At 42.7% G+C, this 27,816-nt stretch overlaps 1 protein-coding gene across 5 annotated transcripts in view; it reads left to right on the forward strand.

The window, feature by feature from the left end:
* Positions 1-27,816, forward strand: part of TDRP (testis development related protein) — a 133,345-nt gene that overhangs the window by 56,186 nt on the left and 49,343 nt on the right. For 2 of the 5 annotated variants that reach the window (XM_075598238.1, XM_075598239.1), the window contains one exon: positions 15,847-15,906. The exons of the other annotated variants lie outside the window; for them this stretch is intronic. In XM_075598238.1, coding sequence (XP_075454353.1) covers positions 15,847-15,906 — 60 coding nt within the window. The remainder of the gene's footprint in view (positions 1-15,846; positions 15,907-27,816) is intronic. 5 annotated transcript variants of the gene reach the window in all.

A 27,816-nucleotide genomic window follows, 5' to 3' on the forward strand; every position in this document is an offset into this window, starting at 1 on the left:
TTTAGCCTATAATAGTAATAATCCCCTCAGAACAGGGCATTACTGGCTGGGTTAGAGTCCCTCGGCTTCGCCTCGGGCCTTCAACTCTTCCAGCAAGGGCATCATTGGCCAGTAATGCCCTGTTCTTCGAGGATTATTACTTGCATTCAGTTCAGTGTCTCCATTTCATTCCCTCTCCTTCAACCTTTTTTAGTGAATATGGAATAAATATAATTTAGGCTCTAATGAACTAATTTGCATGTAATTTACAATAACGCCTTACAAATAACTCAATGCTTTTTTATTTTATGAAAGTAGATCCTTAGTCATGATGTTTTAGTTAGTAACTATTGTTATGATTGAACGTCACGTTAAGTAGGCTAACATGGCTTAGTGAATCTAGCCCTTAGAATATTAGATCAACAGTTGAATATGTTCACAGATGTAGATCTGGCTATTATTATGATGGCATGTCTGGAAGGCCTTTCTTGGCACTTAAAATGCTTAATCTAGCATTGGGCAAAATATCTGAGTATTTCTACTGGGTACTTAAACAGACTTGGTAAAATACCACATCTATGTTTCATTGCCCTGCTCGGATGCTGACAGCACAAGTCACAAGATATCCTGTTAGTCAGGATTATGGTATCCAGGCAGCCTACCTGTCAGCAGAGGGATTCAATTCAAGGTTGTAACACGACTGCACAAAGCTATACACAATGTCCTACTTACTTGGGTACAGATGCAGCCACCAGTGTCCGATCACTTGCCTGGGTAAAAACTAAGGCATCTCTCAGTAAATGCCTCAACGTTTCTGTGAGATTCTGCAGCCAGACTAATGGCCCATCAGATTAACACAGCAGGAGTCCCTGAAGTCCCATTCAATTTGAATGGGACTGCGGGAACCCTCCCCCCCCCCCTGCTGTGTTAATCCGATGGGCCATTAGTCTGGCTGCAGAAATGCTGCAGTTTATTGGGAGATTGCCCCAGATTATCCGAGGCAGGTGATCAGATACTGGTGGCTGCATCTGTAATTGTAGAATTTAAATCTTGTGGGTGACAGAATGTAGTAAAGGACTTTTCAATACTGCAGTTTACCACTCTCTAAAGGCATTTGAAACTCTTTTTAGCAGAGGTGGGAATTTGTTGGGCTATGTGGGTGCACATTAAGTATGCATTGCAGTGTCGCAGGTCACTCTAGATGGTACATTTTGTGTTTCAGGTTACAGCAATATTAAGCGACTTGCTGTATTCTATATCCGCCAAAGCGGCCAGTGGCTGACACAGTTTTGAGCCTGGTTCAAATCCGGTGTCGGCTCCTTGTGACCTTGGGCAAGTCACTTTATTTTCCTGTGCCTCAGGCACAAAAAACATAGATTGTAAGATCTACGGGGGAGGGACTGTGTGCAAAGATTCTATTCACAGTGCTGTGTACACTTCTATACAAGAAAATAATCTTTTTTTTTAATAATATATTATTCAGCCGTTTTTGGCAGAAACTCCCCATTTACATTATAAAATATGTATGATTTACAATTTGTTTGATTTTAACGTAAAATGATATTTTCAGTGTCTTTATGAATTTTTATTTTCTATACCTCAGCCCTGATCACCTGAAACCTTTTAATAGCTGAAGAATTTTCCACCTAATCATTGTCTGATGCCTGTTTTCTAAAATTCTTTTCAGAATAATAAATAAAATCAAAAAAATCTGTTTTTGGAAGGATTATATTCTTTTTTGGATAGGCTTTTACGCATCACAAGCTGTGTACAATAGAAGTGACAGAAGTAACATCTTTTTTTTAATCGTGAACTTTTCACTAGGCAAAGCTTTGCTGATAGAAAAGGTAAATCTACTGCATTGCATTTGTTAAGGGAGGGATTACAGTATAACAGACATGTAGAGTTTCTCAATGTTCGTGAGAGCAGGTGTGAGATCCAGAATGCCATGAAATGGTATTTCGACTGCGTGTGTGTGTGTCCTTGGGCTTTTGGGTTACAGCATTTATACAATAGAGTGAAAGCCTTTCACAGGTAATTCTATATATTCCCAATCGGCCGTTCAAGACTTTTCCGGCTGAAAATTGCAGTTCACTTGTATGGGTATTTGGGTGCGTTCTTCAATATTTCAATATTTGTTTCACAATCTAGGATGTGGATTTAAAAACTTGTACTAGACAATGTACTTATAGTGACGGTGACGCGACGGTCGCTGGAAAATCTAATAGAGATGACTTCCAGCGACCGCTCCGTCACGTCGTGATTACTATAAGCGAACGCGACGGCGGCAATGCATTTGTTTTGCCGCGACGTCGCTGTCGCCGGCACTATAAGCGCAGCCTAATTCTACATAAGGCTGCGGCCAGGGTGAAGCTTGGCGCGATCAGAGTGATAATTCTGAATGCGCTTGTGCGGGTGCGTGCGTGCACCCGTGAGCTTGCTGCTTGCTGAGACAAGTCTTTTGATTTTGCTGCTCGCTGGTGCGTCAAGTGAGCGGTTCGCCCAGTGAGGGAGAGCCAGCTCTCTGTGACTTCACGACCGCCCCCACTCCCTGCCCTCGCGCGCGTAACTAACGACACAAATCGCCGGAGCAAAATGAGCGCCGAGCGTTAACGCACTCATTCACCCTGGCCGCAGCCTAATACTACTGGCAGGTGCTTGTTAGTAATATTTATGCTGTGTGTAATATAGCATAGGATCTATGTGACATCTATTGCCAACTTTGTTTTCCTGACAATTCTGCTGATTCTCTGGCAAGAAATGGAGAAGCCATGCTACATGATTGTGCAAGATACAGTAGGAGAGGCCCAAGCAGAGCCAATATGCCTTTCAAAGATAAGCACGTGGAGACCCATGATTAACCCCTACTGATCTGAATTGATCTGTTGATTTGAGATTAGTTTCATGTCAACCGCAACATGTACAGGGGTGTGTGTGTGTGTGTGCTGACATTGCTAGAAATATTGCAGACATCGCATAAGACCTCGACCTGATTGGCTGGGAAAGTTCTGAAGGTGTGTGGTGTCGGGGAAAGTATAATTACTATAGTTTGTCTATTGAGTAGGTTCTTCAAGAAAAAGCACTTGGAAGACCTTGTCCATTTCACACAGTGGACAAGGCCGTACTACACCTGTGTTATATACTGGGGATATTAAAGTGAAGTTGCTTTAAGAAACATCTCCGTGTCAGAATTCTTCTTCTTCCAATGCTATTTTAAAGACTTGCACTTCTGAGGAAAAATAGCTGCAGCAATTTTACATTTGTAGGGACAAGGGCAGGGTTAAGCAATAATGATGTAATTTGGGTCGCAACTACTAACACAGTGGTGTGCGAACTGGGGGGCACGAGATTTTTCAAGGGGGGGGGCGCTGTGGATGCACAGGCCCCGCGCTCTTCCCCAAAGCATTTAAATTAAATGCCGGGGGATCGCTGAGGCCTCTGTAACTTCACTTACCTTGTCTCTGGCGACGCGGCGTCATTTGACGCCGGAGACATGGTAAGGAGGAGGGAGGGCAGTACAGACGGGGGAAAGTTTGCGCTCCCCTGCACTAACATGTCACATCAATATTTCTATTGAATAGCTGTACATTTGATCTATATTTGTAGTTGAGGGAGTTATATTTAGTTTTTAGGTAAATGCGTTTGCTGCGTTAATGTGATGTTTATAATAAAAATAGCGTATGTGAAAAAATAAATGCAGGCAAGTTACATTGAAGTATCATCATGACCTTATTTCCCCTTAAACACTTAATAGTTTGAATCATTACAATGAGCCTGCAGTCTTCTAATGAGCTTACAAATCCTAGCAGGCTCTTTGATATTTGACAGCTCACCACTTGCTGGTTAGTGGTGTTAATTTGTATTAATTGGGAGTTGTTTTATCAACATTTCCTGGCTGCGAAACTGGAGCTGAACTTGTGCACAGCAACTACACCATTTTTATGAAAGGGGGAAATCATATTGCTAGACATTAAATATGCCAGTCCTATAATAAACCTTAATTGCAATTTATTGTTAAAATAATTCATTTAGTGGGTTTCCACTCTGTAGCTTATGGAAGTGAAAGCCCTCTCTCTGACTTCTTTACAATTAACATCCGTCTCAAGATTCAAAACTTGTGGCAATTTTTTTTTTTTAAATTCACGCTCAGAAATCTGGATTCAAATATCGTAGCAAGAATTATTGCACACATGCACAGGATTTAACGCATGCGTGAACTACAGGTTACACAAGTTTCAGACGAACGGACTGCAGTTTGTAGAGTTTACCAATGATTAAATACCTGTTTTTAAATTGCTATATATAGAGACATATCTTATCTGTCGATCTGTCTAACAGGCACTCACTAAAAAGGTTAACAATTTGGAAAAATTTTGGAGCATTCCACAAGAATACATTAGGTATTGGCTAAAAAGCCAGGCAATAATTAAGATTAATTATCTTCCGGAGGGGAGCAGTAGTTGGTGAAGAAGACTAAAAATGGTTTCGGCAAAATGTTGGGCTCCATTGTAAATTGAAACCTACAATTCCTATGGAATGTACTCGCAAGCACTTCCCATCGATGTATAACTTGAAAGGTAGCATAAAGATTGTATAAAATCGAAGAGCATAACATTGTTCAGCGAATTCTCGCTTACCGACGGATGCCTTAACCGCGCCGCATAATGCAGTCCGCCGGACGCATTAGCTGATGTCGGACCCACTTATCCGACGGTCACCGCCGCCGATTAGCATGGACCCACAACCTGGCAGTCTGTTAACTGACTGTTTTCCGGGACGGGTTCTGTCGGGTAAGAGAGGGCTGCCTGTATACATGGATTATAAACACACAGCCCCTGCAAGCTCAGAAACCAAACCCACTACAGTACTACACCATATATATTTGTTTCAAAAAGGACTGCAACTAGGATTGTTTTTATGGGTACAGTACAGTAGTGTTAGGACTTGCAAAACGGGGGGATACCTTGATGTGGTTTGCATGCTTCTTCTTTTTTTTTTTTTTTTTGGTACCTTTGCAATTTTGTTATCTTAATCAATGTACCTAACATAAGAGCTGTCAAGACCAGGTAATATTAACAATGCAAGCCCTCTTTCCTGGAAATAGCGCACATTTTTTTTTTCTCTTGTTACTTTACTGAAGTGTCACTCTTACAAATCACAATATTTTTCTAGTTTTCAGTTGCTCAGAACACCCGAATCTCCCAGTTATAAACAGCTTGTTTTGCTGATTTTAAAGCAATTTAATCTAATTTGTGTGGACCAAGATTTTGAGACCCCTCCAGAGATCTAGTATGAAAACATCCTTAAGCATGCTCTCTTGAGCATGGCGTTTTTTTTTTTTATATATATATATAGACAACCAGATCTAACCGTAGATTTTTGTTTTTCTTGCTGCAGAATTGAGAGCCACTTGTGAGCTGAGGCACAGCTAAGATTGGAATGTACAGCTGAATGCTGATGCACTGTAGATTCAATGGTGCTGAATTGTCGTGTGACATTTATTTGTTAAAAACCCTCATGGTGCAAATGGCCACTTCAGACTGTATTGAATCAGGCTGAGAAAAGTGTTTTCGATGCTGCACGTTCACTAGTTTTTATTCCTGTGTATTTTATTAACATTTTGCCTTTTTAGGTGGCAGAAAGTCCAGTATCCCACATTTATGGTTTCTTATAAACTGAGCCATAAAATGTGTAGGCAATGCTTTTCTCTAATTCACCATGTTAAGACCTGGCCGGAACTCTTAGGCTGCGGTCCCAGTAACAGCCTGTGCGCATGGCGCGGCGTGCACTGTGCGTGTGAGCACCGCCCCTCAATGGGGCTGGGCCCAGTACGCACCGTCACGCAAAAGGTGCAGCCGCGCCGTGCTGCAAGGTTTTTCCCAAGTCAATCAAATTGAGTTCAAACCTTGCGACGGGGGCATGGCCACGCCCCCACCGGCGGTTCACCCAATGAGGGCGAACCAGCCGCGTGACGTAATGGCCACGCCCCGCAAATCCCAGACCACGCCCCCTCCGTCGCAAGCTCCCCTCTCCCTGTCAGATCGCGGTTAGCGCTGTGCACGCTAAGCCCCCCCCCCCCGCCGGGCGCGCGTGTCACAGACATTACTGGGACCGCAGCCTTAACGGCCTTACCAGCCATTCGGGCTGACTTCAATGGGGATTTTTGTCACGAGCCGCAAAGTCGGACGCTATAGACTTTGCCCCTTGGTTATTAGGATGCGATCCTGTCCAACGCAGTGAGACTGGCGGGAAAACTGCCATTCAAGTCAATTAGCAGTATCACCGCTTCATGAATAGGATCCTTTACATCAATTTCTAAGAAATCTAATACATTTCTTCCGTTTCTGAATGTATGTAATGGCCTGAAGCATTAATTCAGCAATGGGATGCCAGTAACCCAACTTCTGCATGTTAATTCTCTTATCGGTGCTCCTGTGTCCGAATAGCGCAGTGATAATGTTACCTTTGCTTTCTTTCCCTCGGGGAAAGCAGAAAATATGTTTTTGTTAATGTTTTGCAAAGCTTTTAAAAAAAACATGCAAGTAGGTTTTATTCCGACGTGTGATCACATGACAGTTCGCTCGAGGTAATTGCAAATTGCTAATGTCATCACTTTTCCACAAGTACTGGAACCGAGGGAACATGAGAAAAATCAATGCTGCCACGTTCCGCACTTGCCATAGTTCTTGTCCACGTGCTACAGTTTAAGTAGTTTTACTAATCCTTCATGAGCCAACATCAACATTAATGTTTTCTTTTTACTCCATTCCATCAATCAAATATTTATCTGCTGGGCACAGTTTTACAACACACACGTGGGGCACACAATATAAGAAGACAATAAACTGTCTCTTGAGCTTCCATTTTTTTCTTTGTCATGCGACTGTTTTATAGGCTGACCACAAAGCACGTGTGTGTGTGTTTGTAACCCAAGGAACTTGCTCCATGTTTCTCACCAATAGTATAAACCTCTTGTGTATTTTAAAGTCCGTCTGAGTAAGGAAACACATTTAAAAGCAGACAAGTGGTAAAAAATTGGCACCGATTTTTTTTTTTTTTTTTTTTTTTTTTTTTTTAAATTGAATGCAAACATTCATATTTATTTTATCCAGTATGTCCAACTAATAGATTTTTTTAAACTGTGTTTCAAAATGCCCCAAAAAGTCCTGTTTTGCTCTCTGCAAATACTTCATTGGTGCATACTACTTTCTTTGTTTGTATTATAAAGATAACATGCTGGAGAAGTCTGCACAGAATCAGTCATCCTCATTTTGTAGTTGTCAGCAACCATCATTTAGGACCTGTGCTGTTCTTGGTGTAGCACGTCACACAGCCACCGCTATACTGGTAACTGCCAGATCCACAAACATCTAAAATAGGGGTCTACCGTTCACACATTGTCACTTAATACAGCCAATGGCTGTGTCCATTGAAGTACAATACGATTGGGAACACACTTCATTACCGTTAAGTCATTTGTAACTCAAGATCTGGTGAACCTTTGGGTTCCATAGATAAAGCAGATGTCATAAATTGCTATTTGCTTTAAAAGAGAAACTGTGGCCTGTTCCAATTAGTGGATGATCTGACATCAGTTGGGCTGAGGAAGCAAAACAGAGTGTTTTTGTCTCCAGTGTGTTCCTCTAGTATAAACATTACCCACATTAAGTGTTGTTACAGGCAAACACCATGTCAGAAGAAAACTAACAAATGGCTGTGTAGAGATGATACATTTATTTGCTGACGATTAATGGCATAGAATTTTTTTTTTCAGGGATTCATTAAAATTAAACGAATTGTTATTTTCCACAAACTACTTAACAAATTTGCTGTAATCGCAGTATTTTTTTTAAATGTCTGCAGACTTGTTCGCTCCCTTTGGTGCCACCTCTGGTTATCAACTGAGTACAGTAGATGATGTGATCGTTATAATTTAGCTTTGCACAGATTTTTAGCCTACGTTTTCAAACCTATAAATGATGGATCTGTGAAATACAAGATGAGGTGAGCTATGGCTTAATGTTTACGGTCAAAAGCATTGATTTATAGAGGGTGACACACTGTGTTCATTTGCATGTCATTACCCAGAATCCCTGGCTGCATTGGAAGCATTGTATGCTAACAGCTAATGGGGAATGGCAGGTTTGCAGTGGTCATTTTATTTGTTATTGAAGTCACACAGATCGTAAGATACTGGCGTCTACAGTGTGGAACCCAGTGCCAGCTTTGTGGGGCTATTTGTCAAGCTCCGTTACGGGTTAATGCACCTGAATGGGCTTTAACTCCCGTTCAAGTCAATGGTAACCTGTAATGAAGCTTGATACATTTTTTGGGTGAGGAGGGGTGTGTGGGCAACTTTCTTTTTATTCCTCCGTATTCTGTGTCTGTCTCTCCCCCATTCTGTCTTTCTCTACCTATTCTGGGCCTCCCTCTTGTGTGTGTGTGTGTGTGTCTCTCACTGTCACTGTGGAGCATGGGGTGGGGGCAGGAAGCCATCTTGAGCCCTGGCAACAGACACAGAAAGTTCTCACTTCCGGGGTCTTACTGCTGGGGCTCCGCTGAAGCTAACCGTGCCCCCACCCTCTGCGGCTAAGGCTGTGCTTATAGTGCCAGCGTCGCAACGTCGCGTCAAAACAAATGTATTGCTGCATTAGGCCGTGTCCATAGATGGACAGGCCGTGCTGAGGCGTGCGGACGCTCCGCGCTGAGCCCCTGCATCCTCAATGAGGATGCCTTGAGAGGGGGCTCACGCAAGCGTCCGCAGGCGTGCGGAGGAGTTGGAGGTTTCAGCCGAGCGCCAAGCTGTTTTTCAGCGCGCTGTCGGCTGAAACCCTCCAATGAGAGTGGGGCTGCGTCAACGTCACGGCGCCGTGGCGCCGTGACGTCGACGTCAGTGCGTCGCGGGCGATTGGCCCAGCGACGTCACTGCCCCGCCTCCCTACAGTCTCCCCCCACCTCCGATCGCGGACGCTGGCTCACCTGTATGGGCATGTAATCGCCCAGCTTCTGCAGGCGAGCCTCAGCGTCCGCTCGCCTCAGCACGGCTCCCCCCCTCTATGGCCCGGGCCTTATAGTAGGCACGGAGCGAAGGCTTGGACGCGATCGCTGAAAGTCATCTCAATTTCATTTTTCCAGGGACCGCAGCCTGACGTCACCGGCACTATAAGCATAGCCTAACTCCGCATTCACCCTCTGCAGCTGCAGACCCGGCCTCCGCTCTCCTCCCTGCCGGCATCCTCTGCTCTCTGCTGCATCTCCCCCCCCCCCCATCTGCTCTGATGTTCAAAACCAGGATAATCGGCAAAACCAGGACATTTTAAAGAATGTTGGGCAACCGGGACAGAACATAAAAAAGGGACTGTCCAGGCTAAACCGGGACATCCGGTCACCCTAACAAAGGGATTAGTAGCTGTAGTATTTTTATTTTATTTTTTTTAATTCCTTTTTAAATTAGATGTGAAAAATAGAATGGATTTTAAAGTATTTTTTTTTTTTAAATCTATTTATCTTCTATGTATACTTCTCACTAGTTCAACACACAAACCCTTAACTTTGATCTTCCCTTACATTGTGTTCAGTTCTAGAGGAAGCGCTGAGACTTGTTTTAGGTGGTAAAGGAGGCCTGGCATGTATACAATCGTCTTCAAACAGGCTGCATACACGTTTAAACTTCCGTTTAATCACCGTGTTTATAAGTGAATTGCTACTGTTTTGACGAATGCCTCGAAAAAAGCCTCACACTTTCTCTACCCCCTCCCCCCGCCGCAGGGCATTCCTTTATGCTCACATGAAAGTGCGTTAATCTGAGTGGAGGACATGAATTAAAACCTTTTGCCTTAGGGAAGGGAAAGAACCAATCCGCCCCGGTGATGGTTTAAAGAACTGTGAAAACACGTGTGCAATTTTTTTAATGCAGATCTTAGCACGGAGCAACTGTGTGTTGCAAAGCACGGATTGGAAGTGGCAATGGTCCGTTTATTTAATCCGTGCAAGTACAGCAGCATTTAAAAAAACAAAAAAAACATTTGTTGCTCTTTGCACTGATGTTAAATAAATTGAACATTTTGGTTATTGAATTGAAAAGAGTGCTGGAGGAATTTTTGTCTTTTGTGAAGATTTCTACAGCTATTGTATGTACATCTCTATTTACACTTAGATTGTAAGCTCTTCGGGGCAGGGACTCCGTCTACTTTTATGTACAGTATGAAGCACTTATCCATATTGTCATGTGTTGCTGCTCTAAAGCGCGGTGTAAATGGATGGCGCTATATAAATAAAGATATACATACATGGTGTCTAGAGCATACTGCGCACTTTACAAAAGATACAATACAGGGAATTATAATAAGTGCAACAAACATAATCATACAATAGGAAAGGAAATGTGTGCCCTTGAGAGCTTACAATTGAAGTGGTGTGTTGGGAAACTTAGGCTGCGCTTATAGTACTGGCTACTGCGATGTCGCGCAGCGTCGTAGCAAGTACATGCAGTCCGTCATGGTGGCCATGGTGGGCGCGACGGAGCAGTCTCAATTGCCGGTATTCTTATGATTTTGACTTTTTTTTTTTTTTGCTGATCGCCGTGTGACAGCGGCACGTGAGCGGTTCAGCCAGTGAGGGCGGACTGCTAACGCCTCCGCCACGCCCCCGGTCTCGCTAGCGCTATTATGACGGCTGACGTCACGTGGACGCGTCGCCATAGCCTGCACTATAAGCATAGGTTAAGAGACAGCGGGTGAGGGAAGAAGTGCAGTATTGTAAATTTGTAGTGGGAATGACAGATCATTGGTAGGAGCGACTGTGTGGGGCAGTAGCCATGAGTCTTGGCTATTGACATGCTTAATTTAAGAGGTGAGGAGTTATTTTTTTTTAGTTTTGACTTGTACTGTATGTGGGGAGAGAAGGTTCTTGGCATATACCGAGTGTGAGAGAGTTCCACAGGTAAAGGGTCAGTTAGATTCAAAGGTGTAAAGGAGACCATGTGAGCAGGGACATAATGAGAAATCAAAGCTGATATATGTAGGAAGGAGCAGATGAGTGGGAAGCCTTGACAGTCCGGAGGTGTACTTTGTGGGTGATCAGAAAGTTGATGGGAAGCCAGGAAAGTGAGATGAGCAGAGACAGTTTTGGGGGAAGTGTGTGTGTGTGTGTGTGTGTGTGTGTGTGTGTGTGTGTGTGTGTGTGTGTGTGTGTGTGTGTCGTTATAAGTGCAACAGGTAAATGACAAGATAAGGAGAGCCTGAGAAGTAAAGTGCATCTGGAGTTCCTAGCAGGCGTAAAACATTTAATAAGATGCTGCTTTTAAGAAGTACATTTTCAGATGTGCTTTGAATGGGGAAAGTGAAGGTACTTGACGAATATTGAGTGGAAGAGCGTTCCATAAATAGGGAGAGATTAGTGAAAAAGGTTTGAGAAGGGAGAGGGCTTTAGAGGTCAAATGTGCAAAGGTGAGAACCTTGGGGTGAGTGTAAGAGGAGTGTAGAGGTGTACAGCCTTAAAAGTAAGGGGGAGGATTTTGTAGGGATATATATATATATATATATATATATATATATATATATATATATATATATATATATATATATATATATATATATATATATATATATAGCAGGCCACCCTGTCCTAACTTTTTGCTATCTATTCTGCACACTTATGAATGTATTGTAGATTGTCCGCTCTACTAAAGCATATTATATTGTTTCTCTACATATACTCCTGTTGTATCTACTTGCATCTCCATACAGTACTTGGATTGTAAACATTCCATGGAAGGCACAGCCCTAGAAAGAGAGGAGGAAGTCCGTTCATGTCTTTAGTACTTTTGTCTGTTTTAAAAGCATGACCAAGGAGGCGCGAGCTTCCCCCCCCCCCCCCCCCCTCTCCTATAAACCCTCTACATAAAAACATACAAATAACGAGAGGACACATTTATGGAGGTAAAAGACCGCAGCTTATTTATTAAACACAAATGGGGATAGCGTACCACCTGTCCGCGCCAGAATACTCAGAGCTGGGCAACGCAAAGGGGGCACCCGGAAGTACGTCCCGGTGACCTGCCCCCTCGCTTCAAACCCCCCGATAACCAGCCCCGAGCCACTTCTGGCGGGAGAAGCACCTACCCCCCCCCCCAACTGCCGCCGCGACAAAGCAATTGGTCCACTGACCCCTCCATCATAATCTTTTCTTCCTTGTTTCAAATATTCTCTTACTTATCTGCAAAATAAGGAAATATTAACACGGAAACAAATTTTTTTTTTTTTTTTAAACTTAAGTCAAAAGGGATGGGTGGGTGGGAAACAGTTTGAACGCCAAGGAACAAGTGGCAGTTGCTTGTTCCTTGGCTCTATTTAAAAAACCAACCGCCCCAACTGCCTTCCCTGATCGCGCACGCGACCACCAGCCTAGCTGGTGGGGGGGGGGGCGCACCCCCCGGTCAATAGCTGTAGCCACCCATGCGGGCTAGGCCAGCTCTATCTTGCCAATATATAGATGGCATTATGTTCCTCTGACTCTGCTTGGTTCTGGGAGGAGTTTTGCCTTCTAATCGTCACTGTGTAGGTTATCAGATCTTTCCTTACCTGATCAATTTCCAAAAATGGTTACAAGAATTTGTGCCTGTATCCACACTTATAATAAATGTGTTTTGTTTTTTTTTTTAAAGAATAATCTGCAGAGAAGTGTTGCATTGTAATCAGGGCTGTTCTTTAATCTCCTGCAACTGTTTATTTTGATATTCTGTGATCATCTGTAGACCTATTTTATCTTGTTTGTGATGCTTTGCATACATCATCGTGCAATAGAGACAAAAATAATTGACTTTCAAGCCGAGGAACCTGGTTCAATTCCTGTTATCAGCTCCTTGTGATCTTGGGCAAGTCACTTTATCTCCCTGTGCCCCAGACACCGAAAACATAGATTTTAAGGTCGGGGCAGGGACTGTATAAAAATCCTGTGTCCAATGCTGCTTACCACGTGCAATATTGTAATTGTGAAGCGCTTTAAATCCCATTGGGAGGAAAGCGTTACATGAAATTAACTATATACACAAACAGAAGCGCTACCTAGCGATGAGGTGATCTAAACCCGGGGAGCGCAATTTTTTTTTCCTGCGCCCCCTGCCGGCTGCTCCCCTATCTCCGCGCACCCCCTTACCTTGGCTCCGGCGTCATGACGTCATGTTTCCATGGTAACGTGACGTCACCTGACCCGCAGCGTCTCCAGAAGCAAGGTAAGTGCAGTTTACAGAGGCCTTTGCTGCTTCCCTGGTACTTAATTTAAGTGCCTTCGGGAAGCGCGCGGGGCCTCTGTAAACCCCGTGCCCCCTGCAGACAATCTCGCACCCCCCAGTTTGTGCACCGCTGATCTAAACTGTATAGGTGAGGGAAACCTGAAATAAAGTAGTTATGATTAACTACAGCAGAGACTGCGACTATTCTAACACAAACCAGTGGCAATCGCCAAAAAGACCCAGGTACACGCTGAATAGATGCCTTAAACTTGCCTTAAACTAGCCCCAGCATTTCTGCATTGATTAATTGCCCATCAGATTAACAGCGGGGGTCCCTGGCAGTCCCATTGAAACTGAATGGGACTGCCAGGGACCCCTGCTGTGTTAATCCTATGGGTCATTAGTCAATGCAGAAATGCCTTAAATTTGCCTGAAACAAGCCCAGCACATACCCAGAATGTAACCGGGCTAGTTTAAGGCAAGCTTTAGGATAGTCGTGGTCTCGTCTGTACGTTCCTCCCCCTTGATGTGATGCAATGGACTTTGCATGTGCCCATGTTTCCTGTGCTTGTTCTGTTGCATTATCTTAACCCGTGGTGAAAGCTATAGGTGGCATTCATTTAAAATAAATCAAAAGTGGATCGCAAACCTGTGAAATGCGTAACACTGCCCCCTTTCTGTGTAACATTGAGGAACGTTGCCATGGGTTGTATAGTCCCTTCCATCACGTTGCCCTTTTGATTGCACATGACAAATAGAAGCAGTTTAGGAGGGGGAATGTGTCACTTGGGTAAATTTGTCCTAATGGTCACTGTTTACATGCTTTATTTTCGAGCACCGCGTAGCTCTATTAGTCACGAGAGATGGTAACTTAATAGTTCTCTCGTTCTACATGTGAGACTAATGTGAGCACAAACAAGCGAATCTTTCAAACGCTGTAATCGTGCAGAACATGCCATATTTTATTTAAGGACACAACTGTGGAGGGTGGGATTTACCATTGTGATTCAGATCTGCATGGGATAAATTCTGTATATTCTGAAATAGCCAGTCTGGCTGTTTTTCAGACAATCGCGATAGATTTCAATGCACTTTCCATAACAGCCGCTTTGGCCTAAATAGAATTTACCCCTCATTCTGTACCACACTTGAGATCTCTTGTATTATTATTATTATTATTTTTTTAGTAGTAGTGGCTGTTCTGGTTTTAAATGCACATTATCTGGTTTCTAAAAAGTAATGGAAAAAAAAACTGCAATGCACCATTATTATTTTTCTGTTTACTCTTTTGGAGACACCAAGTATCTAGACAATGGTGCTTTAGTCTTCCTGTAACACTTTCTGATTTGGGCAGTTGTGATGTGCCACCTTACTGTGGTATGGCAAAGGGTTTCAATTTCTTCCACCGGCACAATATGATCCAAGGCAGATTACATAGGCCCCAATATGTACTGCATGTTGGCAAATGGCAGATAACCCAGAGGTTCTTTGTCTTTCTCCATCACAGACTAAGGCCTCGGTCCCGCTGCGCTCGTTGGCGCGGGCGGCAATGTAGCGAGTTCCCCACCAGCAGGGGAATCCTCGCGAGCCGGTCCCGGTCCCCCCTGGCTGCACAGCTGACTACACGCTGTGGCGCGTCAGCCGCTGGAGACACCAGAGAATGGTGTTTCCTAGCGTTGACGCGTGACGTGTGTGGCTGTGAGCCAATAGGGAGGGGAGGCTTCGGGAGGAGGAGAGGCTTCGGGGAGCGGGGAGGAGTGTGGAGTGAAAGCAGGTGAGTGCCTGCCTGTGTGTGTGTCTGAGTGCGTGCGTGCCTGTCTGTGTGTCTGTGTGTGTGTGTGTGTGCCCGAGTGCGTGAGTGCCTGCCTCTGTCTGTGTGTGTGTGTGTGTGTGTGAGTGCCTGCCTGTGTGTGCGCGCGTGTGTGTGTATGAGTGCGTGAGTGCCTGCGTGTGTGTGTGTGTGTGTGCGCGCGCGTTTGTGTGTGTGTGTGTATGAATGAGTGCCTGCGTGTGTGTGTTTAAACTTACTTTCCAGCTCCAGCCCGAGCCGTGGAGGGAGGGGGGGGAGAGTAGCGGGTCCCTCCGCTCAAGCCACGCCCCCCCTCCCTGTCAAACCGCCCACCTCCCGCTCCGGCTCCCGCTCCCTACAGACCGCATATCGCGGTCTGTGTATCTCAGCGCACCGCCTGTCAGCAGTGCGGGTGCGCTGACTCTGGGAGCGGGGCCTTAGCCTAATATTGGACAGTTCAGGCATCCTGATCTGCTTGACGTTTTTCACACCACTCACTAACTCAACCCTCTTATGATGTCCAATGCATTTCTGACCTGGTCGCCATGGTCTGCTTTTATATCCAAAGCCAAATGATGGATACGGCCAAGATCTCCTAGTTCTGAAACCTTCCACCTCGTCTTGAACCCAAGAGGAACGAGTCCATCATTAGGGCCTTAAAACTGGCATCAATGATGACATTTAGCGAACATCAATAAGCTTGTAAAACGATTAAGGTCTAAGCTGTTTGATCAGAAAGCGGTTTAACAGCGTGGTCTTAAGCACAATATTTGGAAATGTTCTGCTAATTGGATAAGTTACTCCTAATTGGGTAATAACATCTGTGTTGGGATTTTTCTTTTTTTAGAGTAAAGATCAGTTGCTCCAAGATGAAGTCCAGTCCCCGGTGTCACAGCTTGCCACAAAGGTACGGTGGGGTTTGTTTGTTGATTTCAATCCTTTACGTCATTGGCTTCCTTTTTTTTGTTTAAATGTTTTGTTTTGTTTTGTTTAAAGTTCCTGATTATTATTTTTGGCTAATAGTACAAACAAGGGACTAAAAGAATTCAACTATAGTTACAGTATTCGTATCTTTGCTTGTGTGTGATTTAACCCCTTGAGTGCTGCTTGGCAAAATTGTTACTGACCTAAAAAGTCCTGCTGTGGTGCTGCATAAAGTAACACTTAAGTCAGGTGTGTCTTCAAGGGCCTCCAACAGGTCAGGTTTTAACGATATCTCGGCTTAAACAAAATGACTGAGCCACTGATTGAGCCAACTGTGCTGAAGCAGGGATATCCTTCAAACTAGACCTGTTGGTGGCCCTTGAGCACTGGAGTTGGCCACCCCTGACTTAAGTCATAAGGGGGAGGGCTCTTATCAGCATCTCCCAAAATATTGAAATGTTGGTGACAAAATAAAAGTGGGTGAACAAAGGAACATAAGGCACAACGGATTTAGCAAATCAAACTCATTTATTGAGCCAACACGACGTTTCGACATTGTCACTTGAAAAAGACCATTATGGTCGAAACGTCGTGTTGGCTCAATAATTGAGTTTGATTTGCTAAATCCGTTGTGCCTTATGTTCCTTTGTTCATCTGTCCAGGACTGATCGCAGGCTTTCGTGCAAACACTGGAGCACCAGTAACTGTATTATTTTTTTATTTTGAGGTGTACAGCATTCCTCTCACATTGTCTGAAAATAAAAGTAGGAACATCAGCTATGGGATATTGGATCAGGGCTCTGAAATCCCAGAATTCCACGGGGTGTTTCTCCTGTTGCTTCTAAAGCTATCTAGTGGCAACTGTGGGGATGGGGGGGGGGGACTCTTGTTGAGGCAGCTTCTTGGGTCGTAGTTTGGAAAGTGGTCTTTACCTAGACTTGTAATGGGGCAAGGGGGAGACACCTATTTTAATCTTCGCATGGTTTGCCTCCACGTTTTTATCTGGGGTGTAGTGCATTTCCCCAATGCTATTTAATATGACCGCTTCTCTGGGCAGAGTCCGTTAAAATATTTTATAACTTCGGAGATGGGTGATCACTGCAGTAAGAGTCTAGTTGATCCTAGTTTTACAAAAATATGCATTCATCTAAAATAATTTAATGAAATGTTCATGAGTGCTGAATTCAGGAAGGCTTATGTTTCTTTACTGATTGGTGTGTTTGTCAATGTTTCTAGTGCTTCTCTACTGCTGAAACACTACAAATAATAGGTTTGGATGTTATGGTAACTTAACAGGCGGAGAACATAATGATGATATAATTTGTGCAAGTCTGGCATCAAATTAAGGATTTATACGAGTTCATATTCACCTAACTTTATTCAATGTTTTTATTTCATTTTTTAAATATGCATTTGGACTGACATTTCTGTAATATGTAAGTATAGCGCACTTTCCCCACCCCCTGGGAGATGTGGGGCTGCGATGTGTGTGGTGCGGTGCGATACCTGTGGCTCACAGGAAACCTGAGCCTCCGCTACTGGGAACCTGGGGTATACCTGAGTTGGTGATTGGTAGCGCCTCCACCTGTACGGGATTCTACTGTGTGGAATGACCCCGTTACAGGACCCCATGCAATAAAACACACTTGTGTAGGTATAACAGTTTTACTGCACAGACTAATAATACTAACACTCCAAAACATACAATCCTCGCAGGGCCGTACCCCTTCACAGTGCTCCCCTTGCACCGTGTCCTTACCCTTGATGGGTGTACCTCCCCAAGTACTAAGGTGCCTCGGAGCACACAACACCCTGGTGTCCCCAGAGTCGCTCACCCTCCTACGTGTGTGTGTGACAGCGCTGCCCCACTAGCCAGTGTATGGTTTTGTAATTTCTCTGAGCATTGCACAGTCTGACCTTGGGGTGAATTTGCTGGGACGTACACTCCTGGGCAGATTGGCAACTTTCTTGAATGTTTTCCACTTTTGAATAATCTTTCACTGTAGAAGTATGGACTTTAAATTGTTTGGAAATGGCCTTATAACCCTTCCCAGATTGATGGGCAGCAACGATTGCTTCTCTAAGATCATTGCTGATGTCTTTCCTCCTTGTCATTGTGTTAACACAGACCTGAATGCTCCAGACCAGCAAACTACTAAAATTCCGGCTTTTATAAAGGTGGTCACACTTGCTGCTGATCAATTTATCAAGGGCATTTGATTAGAAGCACCTGTCTGCTACTTGGCATCTTAATTCCTATGGAATCAGTAAGGGTGTACAGTACTTAGTTTTTTACACACAGCTTCTCCATTTTTTTGGCATTATTTTTGTTAAATAAATCATGAGACGGTGTAATATGTCATGTGTTGTTGTTCATCTAAGGTTGTATTTACCTAATATTTAGACCTGCTAAGGAACAGATTATTGTTATTATGTCCTGACTGTGTGTGTCTCTCTCTTTGCATGGGTCATTTTATTTGTTATTGAAGTCACACAGATCGTAAGATACTGGCGTCTAAAGTGTGGAACCCAGTGCCAGCTTTGTGGGGCTATTTGTCAAGCTCCGTTACGGGTTAATGCACCTGAAGAGGCTTTAACTCCCGTTCAAGTCAATGTTAACCTGTAATAAACAATATTTATGTCCCAGAAGTGTACCTCTCACATTATACCTGATGGGATTTCATGCTTGAGCACCACATCACCTCTATAACCTGTAATGAAGCTTAATGAATTGGGGGGGGGGGCAACTTTCATTTTATTCTTTTTATTCCCCCCCATGCGCTCCCTCTCTTTCCCTCTCCCTCCCCTCATTTAGCACCAACAGTGTACGCAGCTCTGTATATGGAATTTTGCAGGTTGTCCCTGCTATATACAGTTCACTATATAAACATAATCTGTATACAAATAGTTCTAAAAAATTAAAACAAAAATAGAGAAGATGAACCAAACACCTTGATTTTGGCACGGCAAAGTGTTTAATGTGGGAAATTGGGGATAATTTATCAGGCCTGTTTTTATCTGGAGTTTCCCAAGCTTTCAAGTACTTTAACCCTTTTGGGTGCCCTTTTTGATGTAGCCACTACCTCCATGGGGTCTGGCACTCCAGAGGCCCCATGACATAGCTACATAATAATAATGTTCCGTTTTTCTAGTGTGCTCCAAACGTGATCGACCAATCAGTGGAATGGAAGGAGTAGGACGTGCGTCATCAGTGACTGAGCGATCACGTGATCGTGGGTGCCAGAGTGGCCGTAGGACTTTGGCACTCAGAGGATTAAAGCTGCAATCCTGAACCAGGAGGTCACCCTGTGCTTATCTGGGGTCCCCAAATCTGATTTGTGAGACGCTGTTTTTTTTATTTGGGAAAGGTACCCTTTTTTTAAACAGAAAAAACTTGAAATATGGCCACGGGCTCCCAAAGTCACAACATCAACTCGCGATGAAGATCGAGATTTCCTGGGTGTGCGGGCGCCTAACATTTCATCCCTGGAGCCTGGGTGTTGTGGTGCTGAGTGACCTGTCAGTCACTGTGCTGCAGCCACTCGCAGTGAACCCGATCCTGCTTTACTAACGTGGCATCAAAGCGGGATCAGGTGAGAGCGGCAGCTGTGACTGACGGGTCATTCAGAGCTGCTCTGCGCAGAGTGTAGTGCCGGAGGGGGTGAAGGACCAGAGAACAGGATGCCGAGGCTGCAGCAGTGCGAGTGTGCCCGCCCTGCTCTCTGTGAGGGGAGGAGTGAGAACTTGGTGAGGTCTGTTTCATTGAGGGAGAGAGGAGGAGTGAGGTTAATTTCAGGTGGGGGGATAGGGGTGTGTGAGAGTGTGAGAGTGTGAGAGTGTGAGAGTGTGAGAGTGTGAGAGTGTGAGAGTGTGAGAGTGTGAGAGTGTGAGAGTAATTTTTAGGAGCCAAAGTCGAGTGGAGGCTGTTGGAGGGGAGAGACCCGAACATACGCATACTGTGTGACCCCGCTTAACCCCAGAAAAATGTTTGCTACATTTTTAGATGTCATTTTTTTTTTTTTTTCTTTCATTTTTGTCTACCTCTGAAATACGTTTACGGCAAGAATAGTCTGTAATGCATGGGTATATGCAGTAAAAAGAAAAAGATAGAGAGAGATCTATATATTCATGTTTTAGGTTTTAATCGGAAAACCACCACCACCGTCATCTTCCATTTTTGGTTAAAAGCGAGAAAAAACAGAAATTAACCATAATTTCCTGTTAAAATCCCACCGCTACAGGTCGGAGACAAAGGTATCACAAGGGAGAATGAAAAAGTGCACCGATAAACATTAACATTTGTGCTTGTTTTTGTTTGTTTTTTCCCCATTGTTAACACTGATTAAACACATTTTCTTTCTAAATAAAATTACCACACTGGAAAAAACTAAAATGATTTTACAAAAAGATAAATATATAGCACCGTGTTATTCACATCAAACAGATTCCAAGAAGCCCCTGCGAGAGTCTTCCCTTCCTCCCTTCCCAAAACCGGATCACTAATAATAAATATATATATATATATTATAAAACCCACTTCGCATCATTGAGGATTTACTGAATGATTTTGTGTTTTTGTAAAGCAGCCTGGCAATGTTGTTAATTTATACATATCTTATTCTCTTATCTTATTCTCGTTGGAGATTACATATACAAACATCCCTGAGCTAATCCAAATACTAGTTGTGAGAAGCTATCAAAATGTACACGGAAACCTAGATTGTGGCAGAGAGATTTATTGTACATTCTCGCAGCTTGGTATAAAACACGATTATGGAAGTCAAGAATAGAATGTAAACAAACATTCGTATACAGTTCTAGCATCTCTAAACATTGTGTCATAGTAAATGCATAGTTTTCATGGGATCCTGTCTCTTTTACTAGTTTCTCCAAGTTGTTAATCGCCTTAACGTTTCATAACATTAAGTTCCAAATATTACATTTAAAATGACGGTTGAATGCATTGTCTATTTTCCCAGAGGAGCAAATGTAAAAAGGGAAAAAAAGAAAATGGCAAACATCAGTTTGAAAAAGTGACGTTTTCACTTTTTATAAGGTAGACCAGGGGTCTCCAAACTCAGTCCTCAAGAGCCGCCAACAGGCCAGCTTTTATGGATATCCCTGTTTCAGCACAGGTGGCTGTCAAAGACTGAGCCACCTGTGCTGAAACACCTGTGCTGAAACAGGGATATCCATAAAACCCGGCCTGTTGGCTGGCGGCTCTTGAGGACTGAGTTTGGAGACCCCTGAGGTTAGACTGTTTCTAATACTCGTTTTGTGGGCTGCTTTATATGGGCCGATCAAACTAAAATACCCTGATCACCTGCGTTGTGACCAGGTCTCTGGTTCCCATCTATTATTAAGACGGGTAGGTGCCGTGATGTAACTGCACCGTATCGGACTGAAAGAAACCCTGTGTCCCAGCGGGATGAATTACTTGAGGGTAACTGAAGCTTTCTGTTGCTCTATTAACATTCATTATCACTGAGGTTTTGTCTTGTTTTCCTCATGCTTTTGCAATGGTTATTTTCCAAAGAAAGCACCATAGCCTTGTGTTTTTTTTTTACTTGATAAGACCAAATGAATGTAATATCAGGTACTGGATATTCTTGGTCTCGCAGTATATTGAACTGCCATTTCTTAAACTTTCATCGTATTCTTGGGTCTTAGCATCTCAATGTAGATTAAGGTTTCCATCCAAGGTAAAAGATGTTGAATGAGGGGTATATCTATTAAAGTAAGAAAACATTTGTTAACAGTAGACTGCCAGAAATACATTTTGTATATGCTTTTCTTGGTGTCAACCCAAAACATTGCATAAAATAACCAGTGTGTGATCTTAACAATTGTTTTCAATAGTAACTGGAGTGGTAACATCTAGATCAGTATAAAGCTATGTTGTCCCTCCTTTGCTTGGCTCATGTAGGTGAGCACTTTGAGGGATGGTTACACGGGGAGGAGACGTGTTGCTCATCTTTTTAGAATATTTATTAAATCTTAGGGTATTATTTCTATTATATTCCTTGCTTTCTCTGTCAATTAAAGGTAGCAGATTTGGTGTGGCCTAAACCTTGCTGGCATGTGACCAAGATCTGATAAACCAATTTTTAACCCAGACTAACAGACAAAAGTTTCAATTGCATCGCTTCCTAACAGCCCATGTCAACGTTTTTGAATGAAGTGCTAATCTGAACTTTAAAATGGGACATTCCATCTTTGACCCTCTGTCATTGTATATTAAAAGTACCTTGGCAAAAAATTGGTGTCTCAAATTATTTTATATTTGAATTACATACATCATCTAAATTGCTCGCTTCCACTTTTATCTTAGTTTAGTTTTTGGATCCAAAACTTTGATGTCGATTAGAATACAATATTTTTGCATAAATGCAAATCGTATGATTTGAATGGTTTGTTAATACCAGTGATTTTTGTTATGAGATGTCTTTACTGCCAGACTCTAATGTTGGAACACACACACACACACACACCACCCTGCAAGCTCAGAACATGTATGTCAATAGGAGTGCTACTTGGATTGTGACCTAAGGCAGCGGTGCGCAAACTGGGGGGCACGATATTTTTCTGGGGGGATCGCGGGCGGTTGCAGATGTCCCACGCTCTTCCACAAGGCATTTAAATTAAATGCCAGGGGATCGCGTGAGCCCTCTGCTACTCAACTTAACTTTATTCAGATGGCTGCTGTGATGCGTCACATGATGCTGCGATGCCATGTGACGTCACGTGACCGCGTGGCGTCATTTGACGCCGGCACAAGAGGTGAGGGGGGTGCAAGTACAGGAGTGAGAAGGTGGGGGGGGGTGCAACTCTAATATTTGTGCGCACCCCTGACCTAAGGTTTACAGCAAAAGACAAAAGTTCCCAATGCTACTTCCAATATGACAAATTAAATAGTTAAACACTTAACTGTCTCTCTTCTCATAAGTAAGGATTATTTAATAAAATTTGTTGGCCAAAGAATTTTTAAGCCTGTAACCACGCCACGATATACTCGTCTTACAGGTTTTAACACTACCTGCAAACACTCTCTTAACCCTTCTAATGGTGGAAGAAATGTCTTAATAGCCTGGTCATTCACAGGTAAATAACAAGACATGCTACTTAAAAGTGGGATGAGCGAGTTTAAACCAGAGCGGAAGGGGTCACGAATCTCCAAACAATTGTCTAGATTTAGATCTAATGTTAGATTAATTTGGGTAGTTGACGTGCTATAAACATTGATTTATAGAATGTAGTATTAATCCGTACTAATGTGGTCGGTTACTATCTCCTCTCTTTCTATTTTGGTATCTCTTTTTAAACCATTAACATTAATCAAAAGAAATTAGGAACAAGATTACAACTGCAGTTAATAATGTAATTCTGATGCCTGAGGCTAAAGTGTCTTGGTAAAGGTCACAAGGAGTTTACATTGGAATTTGAGACAAAATCCATCTCTTCAGTGACATTACCACTGAGCCACGCACCATTACTTTCACCTACCAATGGCAGACAGAATATATGAATAAAGCAACAGATTCTCCAACTATTTTAGTTGCCTTAATGCAGGGGAGCACAATTTTTTTCCCCGGCGCCCCCCTGCCGGCTATCCCCCTCTCCTCCCCACCTCCTCTTTACCTTGGCTATGGTGTCATTACGTCACCTGACCCCGCAGCGTCATATGGCGACGCGTCACCCGAAGACGTCTGAACCAAAGTAAGAGAGTTGGAGGCCTTCGCTGCTTCCCCGGCATTTAATTTAAATGCTTTCGGGAAGCGCGGAGGGCCACTAAAACCCCTGCTCCCCTCACAGAGAATCTCATGCCCTCTGATTTGCGCACCCCTGCCTTAATATTTAAAAACTGGGAAAGTAACTTTCTTCCAGCAAATGACCTGTAGAAGACTACATAAAGGCAAAGGTTGCAAGAGTGTTTTTATTGAATGGTAAAAATAGGAACAGCATTAGTTACACAAATAAAACACTTCTCGGGATGCGGATTAATTAAACAATTCAGTGCTAAGTAGAATATACCTTGATATGTTTATTCAACATCTCACTTGTTAGAAATGATTTAGTCGAGCAGTGGTAAAGGGTTTGGTTGTATGTTAAACATTCTGCCTTAAGAGATTTGTTCACATAAGCAGATATAGAAATATTTAGCACAAATTGCTGGGTAAAGCTGATTTTAGTGTGTTACTCTCCCTGAACTTTCATATATATATTTTTTTTTTTTCAAAGGGCCCTATATGCACAAATGTGTTTTCAGATATTTATTTAGACAAATGACTTGGGGAGGGGGTGAATTTGTGTGGCAAGGGAAAGTGAACATCTAACCAAATACTGTATGGTTTTGGGTCACACACTTTCATGACTCCTATTATTTGACTGTAAAATTATAGATTATAATACTAAAAAAAGACGGCTTCAGATTCAAATAAAAGGGTAGCAAGTTTTAGTGTGTGTGTGTGTGTTGTAGGCATGGGAGCATTATCTATTTCTCTCTATCTCTCTTTATCTATCTCCATCTATCTGTATATCTCTCTATCTGTATATCTCTCTATCTATCTGTATATCTCTCTATCTATCTTTATATCTCTCTATCTAACTTTATATCTCTCTATCTAACTTTATATCTCTCTATCTAACTTTATATCTCTCTATCTAACTTTATATCTCTCTATCTATCTATATATCTCTATTTATCTATATATCTCTATCCTTTATCCTTTATCCTCTAATCTCTCCTACCTTGCATGACATGGGTGATGATTTAGCCATTTGTACATTCTGTGCTTCCGTTGAACAATGCTATGACCATTTATGAATCATACATCACAACAGTCATTGAGAAAAATGTCCACTTGAAAGTTAGGCAAGTACAAGTATTATGTACAAGGTCTTTCCAGTCAACGACTAAGCCACCTGTGCTGAAGCAGGGATGTCCTTACAACCTGACCTGTCGTGGCTCTTGAGGGCTGGAGTTGGCGACCCCTTATCTAATGTGTCTGTACTGCGAGGTGCTGGTCTTTTCATAGCTCTTACCAATGTCCATAATTGAACACTATTTTATTATCTAGTACTGAAGTTGTTTGTATTTTTTTTTTTTTAAAGCAAAAACCCATCTTGGTTTAATATTCCCTGACTTGCTATAGTGTAACGGAAATTCACAGGGGAAACTTTGATGTTTTTAGGTCTGTGTTTATTTCAAACATTTTGAATACATTTCATGTGAAGCAGGAAAAACATTATTGTTTTTTTTTCCCCTCCGCTTAAAAATAAGTTGGTACGTACTTTGCTTAACCTAAGGTTTTGTTTATTTGTTTTTTTTTTAATGACTTTGGCTACAGTTTGTGACTTTAAATTAAATGCACCTAAAAAAAAAACTATCTAAGAAACGGGAAAGGTTTAGTAATTTTAGGATAATGCCATTTTGAAGTGAAACTTCTTTGCTGGCGCCTACAGGGTTTTTCATGGGAAAAAATCCTTGCGTTATAACGTAAAAACCGTAACGCAAGTGACATCACGGTAGTAATAGGCACGAGTTGCCGTCGCGCACGCGCATGCGCACAAAAACACTGTCTGATCTTGGCACGCATGCGCAGAGACCTGCACTCTGGCACAGGCGCACAAGCAGCAGGACACACACACTGACACACACACTGGCACACACACTGACACACACTGACTCACACACACTGACTCACACACACACACACACACACACAGACTGACACTTGTGCACATGCACACACAAGGAATTCACAGTTATTATAAATCTAGAAATGCAAATAGCTAAAACACGTGTGCCAAGTCAAACTTCTTTGCTTTTTGGCACGGAATTGTGTTTTGATTTTTAATTTAAAAACATCACCACCATCAAATACAATTTCTGTGACAAAAGACAAAAAAGTATGCTTCTGTCACACCCAGCTGCACTCATTCTAATAGTATTTCATAAAGCACTTTTCTCCCATTCGGGCTCAAATTGCTTCACAGTTACAATACCATGTATGGTATGCAGCGCTGCATGCAGAATTTTACAGACCCAGTCCATGTCCCAACAAACTTAAAATCTAATTTTGATGTCTGAGGCACAGGGAGATGACATGACTTCTTGTAGCTGATACTGTAATTTGAACCATGCCTTTACTCAGTCTCTCATTCAGTTCCACTGTGAAGCCTCAACGCATTGTACAGTACAATGTTGTCAGGGCAACACGGGGGCGGGCCAGTGACGTCACGGAGCTGGTTCGCCCTCATTGGGCGAACCGCTCACGTGACTGGCCTGTCGCGCCGGCAAGCGGGGGAATTTTAAATTCCCCTAAGACCTACGCTTGCGGAAGGGTCGGCGAGCCCCTACTAAAGCCGCTCTAATTGCGGCTGTATGGGCTCAGGGCTGAGCGGGAGCACGCTTCAGCAAGCAAGCAGGCAACATGGTCGAGGCCTTAGAGATGTGAATGTGCTCACAAACAATATTTTTATTTGCCATTTATGTCTGTAATACATACATATTATGTACTGTACATCTTTTTCTAAAATTACATCCATAAAGGTTTGATCTAGTGTGTACAGACTGGTGTACGATTTCTTTGAATGAGGCATAGCGCCATTTTTTGGGGACAATCCACTCTAACCCCAGCCTATATCAATGCTAAAGCATGTCTGTGCAAAAATCTCACCGTATTCATTGAGCCCACTCTTGAATGGAAAAGCCTTTAATATCCTGACTTCCATTGCGTCAAATTGCTTTTTTTGTTTTCAGACTATTTTGTATTGGTAATATCCCCGTTTAACACATGAGCCACAAAATCTCATTAGCAAGGGACCATTTTCTGTTTCGATTTAGTTTTTTTTTTTACACATGTATGACCTGCCGGCTATTGGTAATGAAAAGCACGTATAGAGGCACTGTACATAATGACTTATGGCATGTCCGCTCCAGTGAAAAATTAATTTACACCCAGAAACCATTAAATTGTCATCAAAAATAACAGAATTATGGGTAGTGCGAGATTATAGAGCAATTTTCAAGTTGAACGTTCTGAATAAAAAGGTGTACATGTTTCATTTCCCTCTGTACAAAGAAAAGAGATTGCAACACTGGCTTAAAAAATGGAAAATGGAAAATGTTGTAAAGATTGCTCCTTTTTAACCAATTAGATTAAAATGCGTCTTGACAGCACTTTGATTCTGGCATTAGTAGGAAACGCTGAATGACACCAACATTCTAGGCATTTGTAAGTCTGTTGATGGGACAATCCAACCATTACTCTAACGAACAAAGAGCTTTTAATCCAGCGGACAGGTTAATGGTGCATGCTGAAGACAACGAAGGCATATTTGGAAGGAAAAAAAACAGTACTGTTGACAAAGCAAAACTGTGTTGACTAAATTTCCTTTTATGGTTCTGGATCTGTCCACCTGTCATTTAATATATTAGGATACCATGCAAGGCATCTGCGTGAATGTATAATTTATTAAGCATTATTCTTTAAATGGTGATTTGGATTACTTCTGCATTGCGGGCTCCTCTGGCAGCAAAGTGGATGACTGCATCGGGGTCAGTATACTTTACTGTACATTTGTTGTATTCAGTCTTCCCTAACAAAGAACAGAGTTATTTGATCCTTAGGAACATTTCGTACCCATTTTTAATGATGGCAAAAATACAGATCTGAGCTTCTGATGCAATTAGGTGTTAAGTACTTTACAAATCTCTTGTAAAGAAGAGCCAACTTTGTCAGGATTATGCTCACTTGCATTAGTGCACAGTATACAGGCATACCCAGGTTTAAGGACACTCACTTTAAGTACACTCGCGAGCAAGGAAATGTCGTCCAATAGGCAAACGGCAGCTCACGCATGCGCTTGTCAGCACGTCCTGATCAACAAT

Source organism: Ascaphus truei, chromosome 4, assembly GCF_040206685.1.
Source record: "Ascaphus truei isolate aAscTru1 chromosome 4, aAscTru1.hap1, whole genome shotgun sequence".
Classification (NCBI taxonomy): domain Eukaryota; kingdom Metazoa; phylum Chordata; class Amphibia; order Anura; family Ascaphidae; genus Ascaphus; species Ascaphus truei.